The 17,921-nt window shown below is 33.5% G+C and overlaps 1 protein-coding gene across 1 annotated transcript; it reads right to left on the bottom strand.

Moving 5' to 3' along the window:
- Positions 1-1,921: 1,921 nt before the first annotated feature.
- Positions 1,922-17,655, bottom strand: ANGPTL5 (angiopoietin like 5; the record flags this gene model as incomplete). Its single annotated transcript, XM_082844416.1, has 8 exons — positions 1,922-2,241; positions 5,983-6,168; positions 8,251-8,371; positions 10,007-10,107; positions 12,265-12,358; positions 13,248-13,351; positions 15,211-15,355; positions 17,560-17,655. The coding sequence occupies 8 exons, from the start codon at positions 17,653-17,655 to the stop codon at positions 1,922-1,924; spliced, it is 1,167 nt and encodes a 388-aa protein (XP_082700542.1).
- Between the last annotated feature and the right edge of the window lie 266 nt (positions 17,656-17,921).

The raw sequence follows: 17,921 nt of genomic DNA, 5'->3' as shown, positions 1-17,921 counted from the left end.
AAAATAATAAATTATTTGTATTTTTAAATGGGACCATTTATCCAGAAAAGTCCTCAGATTCTGAAAGAATGAATCTACAATGATGTCATGTAGACCTTGGGTATGATACTCCAATCTTTTATGCTTACTTCTAAGAGATGTGGGCATGGTGTTGGGATAATAGAGAGCAAAAAAAGGAACCGTTGTCTTGATACCATAACTTCTCCCAAGGTTAAGGTCACTTCATTTCTGGAAGTCTGAAGCTCAGGATTATTAACCAAAATATAGCTTCTCGTTTGCAGTGTGGGTTAAGGCCTCTTAGTACTTTCACACCTTCTCATAAGGCATCCTGGGGGCCATTGTCTCTTACCCATTCAAAGTCAAATACATCTTCTTATTCCCAAACCCAGAGAAATTAAAATTTCTTGCTTTTGTCTGGGTCTGTCATTCCCTTAACATCCCAACATTTATTCCCACTCTGCTTTTACCCTCAGTATCTCCGTAACCTTTATGGTAGGGTAAAAATGTGAAGCCCTTAGACCTTGCAGTACAATAAAGGAGATTCCCCTGTATAGGACCAAGAATTTCAAGGTCCAGAATCCACACATTAGACGTAGCTTGCTGAGTAGCAAAATTATTTCCTTAACTGTATATAAATTTGTTTCTAGTACTCATATCACTGCAGGCAGTGAACCTACAGTTCTCTGCTCCTGCAACCTAGTAGACATCTTACTCCAATGTAAAGACACAGAACCTCAACTGTGCTTCTATGAGATGGACAGGAAGCCATGGGGAACCATGTTCAACCATTTGCAACTGTATCCCGTCTATAATCTGTACACGGTTTATTCACTGCTTGGTGAGGAGATCAAAGTGAAAGCAATCTTGAAAGGTGACCATGTCATTTTTGCTCATCCCTGAACTCAGATGAGGTTCTATGTTCTGATCAAACTAAGCCCTCTGCTGTACTCAGATAACTCACCGTGATCTCTATACCCTCATATGTATTTTTAATTCAGACCTCCTCCCACCTCACTTTTCAGCTACTTCTACCCACTGTATAGCCCTAACTCTGGACAAAGTACTTTTCCACTCAACCCTAATTTTCTTAATTAACTGAATGTGGTCTAGCACATTCCTTGCTGTGTTTTCCCATGGAAGCCTTACCACTCCAACTCCTTCCAACTTCCTAAAAAAAGCTTGCTCCTAGAGCCACCTCTAGACCAGTGATTCATTGTTCTTTCTCCTTCACTTAAAGCTCATACCATTCCTATTGCCTTAAAGAGAGTTAGGATATAAATGTGTTTTAGAATGCAACTGATCAGTATGCAAATGTACAGTAAGTTCATTACAAATAAGAATAAACTTATTAACCACAATAAAATAGGAAAACAAGAAGGACTTTATTTTTGCAGCAAACTCTTATTACCTGTAAAATATTATGGAATCACCTGGAAATAGTAAGGTTTTTAAACTATGTGAAGCTTATATATTAATCTGCACAAAATTATTCCTTGTAATTGTCTTCAACAGAAATTATCTGTAGATTATATATTTAGCCATTTCAAATAAATATAGAAATAAATATAACACTTTCTTTAATTTTCCTAATAATGCACTATGGTTTATATGTTTTAAAGAAAAGGGAAAATTTTTTAAAAGGACAACAGATTCCAGGTAGACAGGTTGCAATACACTCAAAACAAATTTTATTACATATTGTTAATATAATTAGTAGTAGAAGCATACATTGAACCATGTTTTCCTTTATAAAACTCTACAAAATTAAAGATTTCTATTTAGACTCATAATACCTAGATGTCACCTATGGTTAAATTTTGGCTAATATGCTTGAAACACTCAGTAAAAAGAGAAACTATGTAAAATTGTTTATATATTATTAAAAATAACTGTGGAACACTCATTACAATTTAAAATGAGATTACTTAAAATATGGATTGTAAATTCTTCTAATTTTCATTGAAACAGATTTAATCTTGACAGGTGAGTTGTTTTTGGTCCATGTGCCCCATCGAATTCCAGTTGCAAGCAATTTTCCAGGGAAGTAATGAATGCCATTCAGATTTGCGAGACCACACTGGTTGAACCACCAGCCGGTATTGTTACTGAGGTGGCTGCAGCTCTTCACAGGCTGACCATTGATGAAGCATACAGGGCGACATCCATCATTATCAACATCTGATGTGCTAAAAGGCATTGCGTTTTGATTATCTTCTTTTCTGAAACCCCGGAATGCATCACCTAGGTAAAATAGATTTTTTTGATGATGAAATTTAAAGGCATTTTTTTGTAATTTTAATCAACCTTTACCAACCCATTATGCAAAAGCATTACATCCCAGAACTAAGGTTTAAATTATATTTTAATAGGTGTTATATTAAAATCTCTCCTCCGGGTGCAATATGCCAAAATCTCGTAATAAATTCTTCAACATGATAGGCATGTTTAAGTAGACATTTGTTGGAACAAATTATGGTGGTCTGTGATGGCCTAGGAAAACTTTGCATATTATCAGTTAATAAATTGAAAACTATTAAATCGTTGCATAATTGTATGAAAGGACCAAACAGTAGCAGTATAAATTGAATGATAGTTTCCTTCGTATGCTTTAAAAACTAAATCCCATCCCTTACCCCTGGTAACCAGGGGTAATGTGCTCTCCATTTCTACAATTTTGTCATTCCAATTATTTCATATAAATAGGCTCAGAATATGTAAACATGAATAAGTGGACATTCGATATAAAATCACAAAATGGAAGCTTGGCTGTGTAGACAGAAGCAGATAATTTAGGTCAAAAATATGGTGTATAAACCTGTCATACTTTGGGGAAGAATAATATGGTAATTGGTAATTTAGGAAAAGAAAATAATTTACACACAAATTTTTATACCAGTACCATTTTACATCACTTTAGATAGAGAGGTATGGATGAAAGTGAAACCTCTACCTTTCAGGAACAAATTTATAACAGCAAAATTTGTTTGATTTTATTTAGTGGCCACCAAGTTTATATTATATGCCCAATGCCCTGAAGAAAAAAATCAGCTATAACACTGAGGTATGCCTTTTCTTCATGGCTCTCCATATGATACGCATCCTAATTGGATAGTAGTTAAAACACCACCATATTTTAAAGACTTACATTGGATATTCTATGTATGGTATCCCTGATAGTCACAGTAATCTTCAAAGATTAAGTATCTTGGCCAAGGCAACCTGGCTAACTAAGTAGCAGGGGTAGAAGTCATGTTTGTTTGTTTCTTTTAAACCATATAAATAAAAGATTCTAATTAGTCCCATTGTACTTAGATTTCACTTATAGATAAAATTTGCTAAGATGTTTGAAACACTAAGTAAAAGTGAAGCTATGAAAAAGAAATGAAATTGAGCTATTTGTAATGAGGTGGATAGACCTAGAGTCTGTCATACAGAGTGAAGTAAGTCAGAAAGAAAAAGACAAATACCGTATGCTAACACATATATATGGAATTTAAGAAAAAAAATGTCATGAAGAACCTAGGGGTAAAGCAGGAATAAAGACGCAGACCTCCTAGAGAACGGACTTGAGGTTATGGGGAGGGGGAAGGGTGAGCTGTGACAGGGCGAGAGAGAGTCATGGGCATATACACACTAACAAACGTAGTAAGGTAGATAGCTAGTGGGAAGCAGCCGCATGGCAGAGGGATATTGGCTCGGTGCTTTGTGACAGCCTGGAGGGGTGGGATAGGGAGGGTGGGAGGGAGGGAGACGCAACAGGGAAGACATATGGGAACATATGTTTATGTATGACTGATTCACTTTGTTATAAAGCAGAAACTAACACACCATTGTAAAGCAATTATACCCCAATAAAGATGTTAAAAAAAAAAGTGAAGCTATGTAAAATCTTTGAAGAATTCAAAGCCCACGTTTGTTTCATTATGTTCCAAATGTTTGGCGTCTTTTGAGATGTCTTTGAGGAACCTGGAGAACTTCACTAATGGTAGTGGCCTATCCTGTACCCCAGCCCTTTCTCTGACCATACACTTCATAGGAACAAAATGCCAAAATTGCACATATTTGCAGGGAGAATATCATTTTCAATACCACATGGTGCAAAACCTTTCAGAAGTTCAAATGAGAAAGACAACACTTAAGGAGCATTACCTAAATTATATGATCCCTCCACAGATACTCTCCCTGGTTAAGTCCAACCATCAGAAGGATCATACATTATATGAGCTCCTCACTGGATTATATTTAATAATTTACTCTAAAAATATAATGCATAGGTCTATTTTTAAAGAAATGGCCCATTAAAACTCACTGTTACATTTTCTGTCCGAGTGTAACTAGAAAACATGACACTTTGTTTTCGCTAAGAACCCAGAGAAATGTCTCTCAAGTTTTAGAACCAGGGCAATGTGTCCTCATGGAACAACTGTGCTCCTCAAATGTTCAAATTTCATATTTCTATTTTTGTTCTGAACTCAAAGTCAAATGTCTGGCTCACCTCTACCAAATACCTGATCATACTTAACTATACTGCTATCTTTACATTCTTTTGACATCTTTTTCTTTATCTTGATTATATTATGTGGTCAACATTTGAAAGTTACTTAACAACTTTATTGGGAAAAGGCAGAATAAGGCATGACAAAATTTGAAGCTTCCAAAATGAAAAAATTCTTGCCATTATAAATTGTATCCTCTAATGAGATCCTAGTCATCTTCTGGAGAAATCCCACATAAACTTTTCCTAACATTGTATGTTCCATATTTAGATAGTTCTTTACTCTTTTAGAGATGAAGCCTCAAAAATTATATAACTCCTTAAAATTGTCTCTATATGTCAATATTTAAATTTCAGACTTTTGCTTAATATCCTAAGTCTAAACCCCCTCAGATATCAGAGATTCCATCCATACCAGACAATTTCTCATGCCCAGTAATTTTCCTCCCTCTGTGCCTTGACTCAAGCTGCTCTGTTTGCCAACATTCATTTGCCAAAAGCCTATCCATTCCTCCAAGTACAGATAAGTGATTCTCAACTATAAGGATGCCAACATATCCATCTAGTGAATACAAATACCTGGGCCCAAACTTACTGAATCAGATTCTACATGAGTATGTACTTTCACAAAGCATCCCAGGTTGACTCTACCATTAATTCTTTGTTGAAAACTACCCTTCCCTGGATGTAATCCATTGGAATCATTCTTTCTCTTTAGCCCTCAAAGCTCTATCGGTATTCTGTGTTTTCAGTTTTATTTAATCTCCCTCTCTATATTGTGATCAGTTAAAGAACTGGGAACATAACTCATTCATTTTTGGATTTCTAACACTAAACATACCTAATGAACAAGTACAATGATGAGCAATGAACAGGAGAGCTGAATTTAGTATTAACTCAAGTTAAAAATATCAGCATCAAAATATGAATTTAATATCAAGTATTTTGAAGTTCTAAAAATTTAACTTATTTAGAAATGAGTAGATGTACCGAGATATAGCCAAAAAAAAGAAAAAACCTCACTAAACTAGTTGTTCTATCAACCTGGGTCCTTGCCCTTGCTCAGACGTGATGAGCTGGGACTCTTGGGCAAGTCACTTAATCTTTCAGGTTTCTTAACCTGCAGAGTGAGAAGAGTGAAGATCAGCTCTAACATTCTATGACTTCTAAACACCAGCCTCTCAGTACATGAAAATGTAAATAATGCCTTCCCAGCCTGCCCCACAGATTTGCTATCTAAATAATCAATTGTGATTTCATATGGCAAAATTGTTTTAAAGTGTATAAAGCACTTCAAAGTCACAAGGTGATGCAACCATCATAGCAGAGTCTCATAACTCAAGACTTAGCCAGTTTTCTCATTCCTAACCTATTCTGTTATCAGTTATGTGTCATATACCAAAAGAAATGCATTACTTTTATCTTCATCTAATATTGAGTCAGCTATATTTAAATCTTTTGGGTAAATTTAGGAATAAAAAACTTACCAGCATTTCCCGAATATCGTCCTAAGTGCATTTTAAAAAATCTTGTTTCATCCTCTAGCCAAAAATTATCATATGATGCATAAGCGAATGTGTCATCTTCAGATTCCAGTGCCACATACAGCATAAAACTGGTATTCTTCTGATTCACTATGTAAAAAATCTTTTTCAGCCCTAGCCAAAATTCACCTGTTTAAAAAAAATGCTTTTTTAAATATATTTTAATACAAGTTAGAATAACCCTTTGTTATTAAGTCTTTGGTTTTGCTTAGTGTTTCAATAACTCCAAGATGGCACACATAAATTATCTGAGAGACTAGATTGCCCTGGTTCAAATTGTCAGTGTTTGCCTAATTTACCAAAACATATATATATGTGTATCTTCCCACTTCTACTTTACTAGACTTGGGATAACTAGTCTCTGTTTCATTTTTTTATCTCCCCAAATTAAATTCAAAAATTCATTTAAAGATCACGTAGAAAGTCTAGTTTTACCTTAAGGCATGTCAATAAAAAATGAGTTCAAATATTATGACAGGTAACAAAATGATGTGTACCAGTAAATATAAGAGGTTTAGCCTCCAAATCAGCAACTCCTAAAGAACTATTTTCTGAAAATGCTCAGTAGAAATTATTTTTTCTGTCTTTGAGAATAATGTTTTGTGAACAAATATTTCTTTGTTGTAATGAAGCTCGTCAGTTACCTATGAATGAAGACATAATGTAGCAACACTGGAGCATACTCAGGTTAAGGGTCAATATTTTCAAGATGATTATAGATCCAAGATGGATTATTGAACTCCCTAATTCAGACTGCATTCTTTTTGCATGTTCTAGCCAATGACTTTCTACCTCCCTCTACCCACTGTGGCATAACCTAAATGTAGACACTCCTGCTCTGAAGTATATCCCTCTGCTTGAATCATGAAATTACTGAAGGAAGTAAGGTTCTAGTCAAAACAAACTTCAAGAGCTGGGAGACAATGTGACAGAATTCAAATCTTAAAACTATAGCTAAGATACTAAGTCACTCTCCAGGCCTTACAGGGGCATTTTAGCTACATACCCACTTAGAACTGAAAAGTATTCTGAAGAAATACTGGAAGAAAGGGAGTATAGGAAGTAAAAAATAAGTACAAGAAGGAAGGTGGGCCTGCTTAGTTTCTCACAGTCTGACACTACTATTTAAGTGTCCTTGCCATCTTTCCCCTCTACCCCAACCTCAGATTTAACTGAACAATACATTTTCCTTAATCCCAAGTTTATTTTTTTAAATAGGCCAAGTACAAAGCAGTCTGCTTATGTGAAGTATACCTTCCTGAAGACATTTTTTGTCGAAACTCAGGTAATTTTCCCATGGAAATAAGCATTAAGTAAGGAAGATAACAACTTAGAGCCTGCAGATCTATGACAGCTCAATTCAGAAGGCAGCCCTTACTGGAAAATTGGAGGTAATGCTGAGAAAACACAAGTATTTCAAAGGCATTCCATAGCATGGCAGCTATTTGGCCTTACTTATGACATTTTATTACATTTCATGTCCCTTCTAACATCATTGGCATGCTGTAGGGTTTTTAGCAGTAGGACAAACACCACCACTTATTAAATCCTTGGATGACATTATTATGGGATGTTAAAGACTCTAAATTATAACAACAGTAACTTAAAATAATAGCATGAAAATGATCAAAGTCACCTGCAAATGTTCCAATTAATGTAAAATTCTTCAGGGTTCAGAAATACTGGTGCTTCTATTCACCAGCAAAAGTTGATGTTGTCATTTGGTAATAACGTGAACAGATTTTACAGTTCACCTGGGGTTTACATTTTCCAAGTTTTGAGCATAGTGATTTTTATTGACATTTACATAATTTGAATTCCTACAGCTATGGACCTCAATTCTCTATTTCATTTGCTTATGTAGACACAGCACAAATCTCAAGAATTTCAAGGTCCCTGCTCATTCAGGTTTTCATTCTACAAATAGTTATTGAGTATCTGTCAGAATTCTGCTGAGAGCATAGTCAATACTTAATAAATAACACAATTTAGAATTTTCACTCAAATCACATTTCAACTAAAAATAAAGATTTTCATATCTCAACTGAAGACCTATTTATTTTAAGTAATTTGTCATATAACCAGAGGGTAATTTGTCATATTTTTATATTCACAAGGATTTGCTATTTTTACTATTTGACCAATAGAGACAGAGTCCATAGGCATATTATCAAAAAGAAGAAAAAAGAGGAGAAATAAATAAAATTTGACCTAAAAGGTCACCAAATCCATCCAGATAGTCACACCATAACCTTTGGAAGTCAATTATCCCATCGATCCTTTTCTGTATCACAGTCCATCCACCTCCTCTGTAATCCATGTCACACATTACCTAAAATAAACCCAGAAAAGACAAAAATAATATAATATTATTTTCATTCTTTTATATAAAACTCATACTTCACCCTTAAAGCCTAGAGAAAGAGAAGATACTTCCACTGAAAGCTTCAATGCAACTGTATGTCATTAATGTATTCAGATTTTTTAAAAATCTCTAGAAATAATACTGTTTATTATAAAACAAACCTAATTGTGGTTCCTGTATCAGTCATTTTTTTAACATATGTGTTTGTAGCATTTTAAGGTTACCCTCTTATTCCTCAACTCCATAAATATTTTTCAGTTGAGTAATAACTGTACCAATCTGATATGGCAGAGTAATGTATTTCTTTATAAATTAACTCTTCCTTTTAATTAAAATACTGATTTTTTAAAAAAAACAAACAGTGTTAAATGTGCCTGTGTGCCTGTCTTTGATTGCTTCTTTCCTCCAAAAGCCTGGAAGGCCTGTGTTCAGACTGGGATTTTCAGACGGAAAGGCATGATTTGTGCCCCATCTCAGCAGGCACTCATAGGTGCATCTGTGGTGCTCTGTTAAATGCCTCTAAGAGGACAACCGTAGGGGACCCATAGAAGTGACACAGAGAGAAAATCAGACCAATCCTCCCCATCAGAAACTTCCCACACACAGACAGAAAAAGGCAGTGTGGAGGAAGTTAGGGAACCAACACTTTCCCACAAAAGAGGTAATTATGCATCCCACTCTTCACAAAATTAGAAGCCTTCCCTTTTCACATCTGTTCAGGTCCATTTTTGAATCTGTAGGTGAAGTAATTTAGGTAATTTAAAATTATTTCCCACTTAATTCCCAATTTTTGACATCCTGTCAATAGATGTCAAAAAATAATGTTAGTAACTCTGAGATGAGAAACTGGTTTAGAAAAAATATTTTAATATTTTAATAAAGACTATCAATAAGGTATGATATTGGTATTATAAATTTCTTATGCACAAAAAAGTAACCAGAAAATTATATATATATATAATGTTTATATATTATATATACTGTATGTAATATATAATATTATAATACTAATTTTAATAACACAATTTCTAGTAGAAATTTCTTCTAGAAATCATGGTATAGAACTACTAAGGATAAATATGAGTAATTTATTTGATTTAAGAAATGGATCAGCTTCTCAATCTGTCTCACAATTCAGTGAAAGGATTTTTTAATTATTAATTTTTTATACAATCACAAAAAATCACTTATCATCCAAAGAAAGTATAACCAAGTGTAGGAAGAGAAACTAAAGTATTTTTAGCAAGCCCCAAGGCAAAGCACACAATTATCTTTTAATATCCATAAGCTAATTCAAGCAAGTATTTATTTTGCATAGTTCTGCCTACTGTAAGGATAATATAAGATCTTGCACCAAATGGATTTACTTTAAAGAATGTAACCATGAACACTCAAATAGAAAAGTGAAAGACCCTCTAGTTCTTTTATTGGTTTGTGGTTTGGGCAAAGAATTCCAGAAAACAAAACTTTTGAAACTGGAACTTACACTGATTTATTTTTAAATTGTTAAGAAAAAATAAAATATTAAAACAATTAAGATTCTAATATTATTTAAATAAATTAGATGCCTATCCTATTCCATATAATAAGGGAAAACTTTACCTCAAATGGGTAACTAGATCCTTCTGGGTGGATTATATACAAACCACTTGGTGTTTTAGTGACAGAACCAATGGTATCTTTAATATCAGTACAATCTAAACCTAGAAAAGTAAAATTAGTTATTTAGGATATTTCCACATATACATTTAAGACAATCATTTTATAAAAGAGAATTGACAGTGCTATCTGAAATTATTATTATTAAAATGTTCTGTAATGATGATGATTTTAACTTTTTGAAAATGAAAAATTATCTCAACTTTAGAAATAAGAAGAAACTAGATAGATAGGTGAAGGAACTGGGATTGAATAAGTTATGCTGCAATAAACCTTCACTAATAACTAACTCACTGTTATTGATTAGTATTCCATTTGGTATCAACATTTATTTAATATATTTTATGATTATGCATTCTCTTGTCCAATAAATAATGCCCTTTCAGAAACCTAGGCTTATTTTGGGAACATAATATGTAACAGAAATCTGTGTGAATGAGGAGGAGAAAATCCAAAGGAATAAGTAGATTAATTACTATTGACACATCCTTTCTCCACTATTTGAAATTTCAGAGCTTCTGGTGTTTTGGGGCCCACCATTACAAACAGGCAAAGGGAGAGGAGGGGGAAATCACTTTCTTCACCAGAGAAAATGATGCTGAGGCTAGAGCCTGCTCTGTTGACAATAGCTAGAACTGTAGCAGTCTATAATCACCTTCTCTTAAGCACTCCCCTTTCTAGGGGATTGTAAATATATTATGTAGATATGATATTATAGTTTACACTTTGTGTTATCTTTTATGTAGATATGTAGATATGTATGTAGATATGATGTTATAGATTACTTTACTTTGTGTTATCTTTTATAAATGTGATAAAACAAATTCAACCCTTACAGCATCAGTTACCAAGAGAAAAAACACATGAAAGCCTGATACTTCAGAGCCAGAAGCTTGGGTTAGATTCCTAGTACTACTATTTACTAGCCAGAACCATTAACTAAGTTACTTAACTACTTTTCTTCATGTGCAATATTGTTATAATAATAATACTATCTACTTCATAGTGTTATTCTGACGATATACATAGTAAGACATTATCAATATAAAGCACTTCGCACAGTGCCTAGCGCACAGTATTTTGTTGCCTTCTTCTGAATTGCTAAGAGACATTTTCATAATAACTTTATGCTCAGAGATATGATAATAGAAGTTTACAATGAAGGACTAATCTGAGTTGGAATATCTGCTTTGCCATCACCATCCAAATAAATATGAACAGGTTATTCAGATGTTTCTGGGCTCCGTATTCCTTATCTGATGATGAAGATCATCATAGCGAATGCTTATACTGTCTTACTATGCATCAAGCAATATTTTAGGAGCTTTTGGTGTATTTATTCATTTAATTCTCATAAGAACCATATGAGGTAGGTACTATCAGTTTACTGATGAGGAAACTGATATCAAGGAAACAGTGGATGAGGGATTTGAAGACAGGTGATCTGACACCAGAGTCCATGCTCATAACCACGATGTTACACTACCTACCTACACTACTCACTTATGGGAAATAAATGAGATATAATAGAACAACAAAAAATAACATGTGAAAGTGCCTGTCATAGTACCTGACACATAGGTGATTCTCAGTAACAGTTTATTTCCTTCTCTTTGTAAGGAAAAAAGAAAGATCATTCACTAGGCTGTCAATAAATATTTACTTGCTTGGAACTTTTTGTTATTAATTCACAACTGTAAGATATATAGGGCACTTTTCTTAGAAACCCATGACTTTAGGAATTACTATATATTGTTTTAGTATAAACAGTGCTAAATTCCACTTTCTTTTGTCTTAAGTTTCTTTTTCTTTTCAAATTTTGTGTCCCAATTTGAAACATCTCAAACATGTTAAAAATAGTTTTTACAGGTGGGAGGAATTCTGAGACCTTCTTTTCTTCTAGCTGAAGATTGATTATTAACATTAAAATGTAAAAGGAGAGCCTGAATTCAGTTACATAAAACTATGCTATTTTCAACAGATTCAGAATATCTGTATACAGCCATAGCTTTCAAATGGTCAGAAAAGCTTCCCAATTCAGGAAAGTACACATTGTCTGGGTTGAAATTTGGCAGGTATTACTCCTCCAGTCTGTTAGATGATAATGAGCTGTATTTTTTAAACAAAAGTTCTAAATGCTCCAACCTGTCCAGGAAATTTTTAAGCAATAAAAGACAAGGGTGAAATACCAAAGTTCTCACCATGTGACTGAACTGGTCTGTGAGGAAAAGTGTCCAGCTGTTTTCTAAAAACTTCCGTAGTCAAAATGAGAACTCGATTCATGAGCTCATTAACCTAAACACACATGCATACATTTAAGCAAATTTATATTTGAACAAAACTCTCTTAGCTGAATTTTACAAGTGATATCTCTAAGCTTCTTATAAATCCAGCTTTGAAATATATATAATGTCCATTTTTCTTTTGAATTCCTTACTGCTCTAAGCAGTAAAGACAGGCATTACTAAATAGCAATCATTAAATTGAGTACTGTTTTCCTCCTACACATTGCTTTCATCTGCCCAGTTCTGCATTTGACTGCTCTTGCAGATCTGTTCTTTGTATCTTGCCTGCTCCTTTGCTGTAGTTTCTTATCTGATCTCCCTGTCTCCTCCCTCTGCTCTTCCTCAAGTCATCTTCCTCACTAGCTGTCAATCTAATCATCGCATTTCCCTGCTCAGACACTTCGATGACTCCTTGGTGTGGCATGAGTTAGCTCCTATTTCTTTAAGTCAGTTTTCCTTATACACCTCAACTTCACCAGCCACTCCACTCCTGCACCACTTCAAGCAGTTCCCCAGAATGGAAGGTCCTACTCTTCTTACCCTACATTTGTGACCTTTGAAGCATTTATCCATCTTTCATGATTCAGTTCATAATCTCTGTCATCTGGGAACACTTCTCATAGCTCAGATATTAAATTTCTTTGGTGCATCTTTCTGACAGCAGTCACAACATTTTCAATACATTTTTCTGCTCTCTTAGACTGTATAAGCTTTAAGTGAAGATCTTTTTTTGTTGTTATTGCTTTCTGTTTGCCTGAGGCTTACTATGGTGCCTCTAACATAGTAGGCACTAAATAGATGTATGGACTTTAATGCATTAAAAAATTAAACAATTATACCTCTAGCTAAGTATATCAATGTACACATACAATAACAACACAATTCTAAAAAATCCATACCTGATTAGATAAATAATCCAAGGAAGCTTGCTGCTCATCCATCATATTTCTTAGTAGTTTTTTGGTACTTCGTGTATAAGAAACAATAGAATTTTGCAAATTTCCTTAAATCATAACAAAATGTGTTTGCTAAATATTATTTTGTTATAGAAAACAATTACAGTGAAAAATAATTTCAAAATGATTTTGGATAAATATGTAACAATAAAGCTCAATCTAATACATAGAATTGCATATTCTAGTTAGTACTTTTTTGTTTAACTCAGGATTATCCAAGAAAACAATTATTTCAATACCTCGCAATGAAAGTATGCTTCCTAATAATTTAGATTACCCCCAAATAAGTTAATCTGATATAAATGCGAGACAACATTCTGAATATCAATTCTCACTTTATAAGATGAGAGGTACAGAAGCAGGAGGTCCAAGACTCATCAATTCTTACTACATAAGAAAGTAAAAGGCAATAATTCCATATCATGTAAGTTAATTTTAAAAGTAAATCTTTCTTTAACTTTTTTCTATTAATGCTATATTTTTATATAAACAAATTACAAACACACATACATATATACTCATAATAAATCTTAGTCAAAAGTTTTAGCTGGTTGGTTTCTGGTTAAACTTTTACTATGTACTTTTGTTTTTATTTTAAAACAATCTTACTTATAGAATAGTTTCAAGAACAGTATGAAGAACTTTTTCTTAATTCTTTTCAGCATGCCACCATGATGCCCCTGGATACTTCAGTGTGTTTTTCTTACACCAAAGACATTCTCCCCAACACAGCCATAAAAGTCAGGAAATAAACATTGACTACCATGCACGTCTCAGATTTTATCCAAGTTTATTCAGTTATACTGATGATGTCCTTTACAACAAAAGGAGTCACACATTATGGCATACATTCTTCTTTTAAAAATTATTTATTTCTATGTTCCTAACTTTTACTCTAGCAGTAGAATCACATTAATAATTCATGATATTTTAAAATCTACCTCACCCAGCTTCATCTCTCATTTTTACTTTCAGTCTCTCACTTTCTATTAGATACTCCCTGGATTTAGACATCTGTCTTAATGGATCTAAAGCCACACTCATAGGTTTGAGAAGCCTGAGATACCTGTGTTACACATAGAATTAAACACAATAAAGTGAGCTTTTTATACTTTCTGACCTAGGAGTTACAGTCCTATAAGAACTGGATCAGAACCTCCTCCCTTTCTGATCCCCTGTCTCATTTCACCGCCTATGTACATATAAATAGATCATGAAAATTACTGCACTATTACTAGTTTTAAACAAAAATGGAGATTTAAAAACTTTTTATTTTTTATGCTTTGCTACATAAATTCGCTGTGAATTTGTATTATATCTATTGTAGCATTTACTCAATATTAGTGAATTCCTTCTCAGAACTCAGGTGAAATTTGCCATTTGTTCAGACGGAAGTAAGAAAATAGTGCTAGGCGAATTGATACCATCAGTGCATTGTGGCTCGCCCCTTCCCTCTGTGGCTAGTTGGTGTCACTGGGCCATATTATACAGAAGAAGGATTTGTTCATTTACCAAACACTTACGAAGCACCTACTATGTGCCAGACACATAAAACTCCTGACCTAGGATGATCAGGATATATATAAAATGACCCACACAAATGCTAAGGTATATTTTTCCATCTCTACCCTAGAAATAATAAATCATATACCTGTATAATTGTGGGTGGGGGTTTGTTTTGTTTTGTTTGCGGTACGCGGGCCTCTCACTGTTGTGGCCTCTCCCGTTGCGGAGCACAGGCTCCGGACGCACAGGTCCAGCAGCCATGGCTCACGGGCCCAGCCACTCCGCGGCATGTGGGATCTTCCCGGACCGGGGCACGAACCCGTGTCCCCTGCATCGGCAGGCGGACTCTCAACCACTGCGCCACCAGGGAAGCCCAATTGTGGTTATTTTTAATACTTACTACACATGAAATGTTTTTCTTCTCGTGTAATTTTAGTTTTAACATCACATGATTCCTCACAATCTTCTTTATAAACAGTAGCATTACTTTTACTTTCACCTTTTGCATTAGATTCATCTTCTACAATGTTAACTACTGGAGAATCCTTTATATTAAAAAAATAGAAATAAGAAAAAATATATGAAATATGTTATATTACCTAATATGTCATAAATAAGAAGAGTGTAGAAAAAAAGATGAGATTTCAGGACATATACAAGGATGATCATTAGAAAAAAACATAATTAACTGGTTAGTTCAAACTTCCACAAATAAACCTTATGGGTAAATTCTAGGTATGAACAATAAATATATGTTAATTCATTATTTTTGCTCTCTTTTTTTCTTCTCCAATTCTAAAAGGAATCATTTAGGGTCTACGTTCTAGTGTGGTGGCTCTATGGCCTTGACCTTTAACTTTTACACAATTCCATGTGCGATATAGTTCTGACCATCCCTCTTCCAGAAATTGTGCAATTTGAAGTTCTTTGAATGGGTACTAAGAAGGTTCCCTGAGATGCCTACAACATTTCTATGCCAAAAACACTTTCTGCCACTAGTTATTAGGAATCGTAGTTTGGGGAAAATGTGCAGGAGAATTGTCGCTCTTGTATAAGCTAAAGTATTTACAGATTTGAAAGGTAAAGTATGCATAGATTTAAAAGGTACCACTGAATATTTAAAAAGGATACCCAACAAGGACCTACTGTATAGCACAGAGAACTCTGTTCAATGTTATGTGGCAGACTGGATGGGAGGGGAGTCTGAGGGAGAATGGATACGTGTATATGTATGGCTGAGTCACTTTGCTGTGCAACTGAAACTATCACAATATTGTTAATCGGCTATACTCCAATATAAAATAAAAAGTTAAAAAAAATTTTTTAAAAAGGTAGCAGTGATAACAGAAAAAAAGCACGGAATTTTGCTTTGCAAAATCAACAACAGATATCATTTTTAAAAGCCAGCAACCTTATATATAGAATGGATAAACAACAAGGTCCTACTGTGTAGCACAGGGAACTATATTCAATATCCTGTAATAAACCATAATGGAAAAGAATATGAAAAAAGATATATATATATATATATATTCGGTTACATATGTATAACTGAATAACTTTGCTATACAGCAGAAATTAACACAACATTGTAAATCAACTACACTTCAATAAAATAAATTTTTAAAAAATTAAATTTAACTTAAAATAAAAAGCCAACAACCAACTACAAACTTGTGATTGCTAGTGGGGAGAAGGAAGGAGAAAGGTGCAAGATGGGGTAGGAGATTAAAAAGTACTAACTACTATTCAAAAAGAAAAAAGAAAGAAAGCCAATTACAGATGTCATTCCAAAGGTATCTATTCTTGTTGGCACACTACTGGTTTTTTTAATGTTAAAACATCCTTTGGTATAAGTTATGTGATTTAGAATAACTCTGTAATTTAAAGAAAATAATAGCAAGCTTTGTCCTCTTTGACCTGGATATTGAGAGAAAGGTAAAGAGCTAATCACAATATAAAAGATATTTGCCCAAAAAGATGCTTACATTTTGTTACATAGATCTACTTTTAACTTTTTGCTCTTTCCCCTAAACTCCTATAATAATTGACATAGTAGATGTTTTCAAAAACTTAGGTTACAACTATATTTTTTAGATCTAAATAAGATTCTTAAATTTTTAGTATAGAGAACTGTTATTAATATTTCTGTAGCTTTTTTAGAATTTATTCTTGCTTCAACTTTGGAATTTAGTATTGATACAGTGGTAAATACATTTTATAACATTTAAAAATTATAAGCCAACATTTAAATGTATAGAGATTCAAATCACAATCTACTCATAGTATTGCATACACTATCTTAGCTATCAATCACTCTGACATTGTTTTGAATAAAATTTTCTAATTCTAAATTTTAACATTTCCTAGGTAACCAGTCACAAAACTATATTTGAAGTATGAAAGTTTCTAGAATAGTTTTTTTAAGCAAAGTGAATTTTTTTACTACCTACCAGATATTTCATTATTAAAGTTAACTGGAAAGTTGTTGGCTAGTTTTTAACCAAGGCCTGCAATTTCTTTAACAATTTTTCACAAGAAATGTATTGAGTCAATCTTCAGTTTATGGTTTCCTAAGTTTAAAAGTAATATTATTTAAGCATAAGTCTCAGCATTTCTAAATAAACACTTTAATTTTCCCATAAATTATATTGAGTACTGTAATTAATCTTTTCAAACATCTAATATATATCTTGAAAACTATATAATCATGCTTTCCTAGCTGAAATAATATTGCTGAAATTCTTACCGTAGAATGATGAACACAGTTACATTGTATAACTTCTCCACAAGTAAAAATACATAGATTTAAAAACAAGAGTGAAGCTTGGAAAAGATAAATCATATTTTTCTTGGTTGGAGAAATGAAAATTTTCTTCAAATATCAGTCAGCTCTGTGTGGAAAGAATTCTAGTACACAGAGTCTTCAGTCAAAAATTTCTGGAAGGTGTACAACAAAAACAGAAGCCAGTACTTACTAGTTTCCATGCCCTCATTTGAAACACCCTTCATATGAGAAACAAGGTAGCCTCTAGAGATCCAGTCATTTTAAGTTATACAAACCTTTTTTATCACTACATGCCTGCATTGTAAATCCACGCTTTTGGAATA

This window comes from Leucopleurus acutus, assembly GCF_964270905.1.
Source record: "Leucopleurus acutus genome assembly, chromosome: 8".
Taxonomy (NCBI): domain Eukaryota; kingdom Metazoa; phylum Chordata; class Mammalia; order Artiodactyla; family Delphinidae; genus Leucopleurus; species Leucopleurus acutus.
The sequence above is the reverse complement of the archived record's forward strand: the minus strand, read 5'-3'. Positions and strand labels throughout refer to the sequence as shown.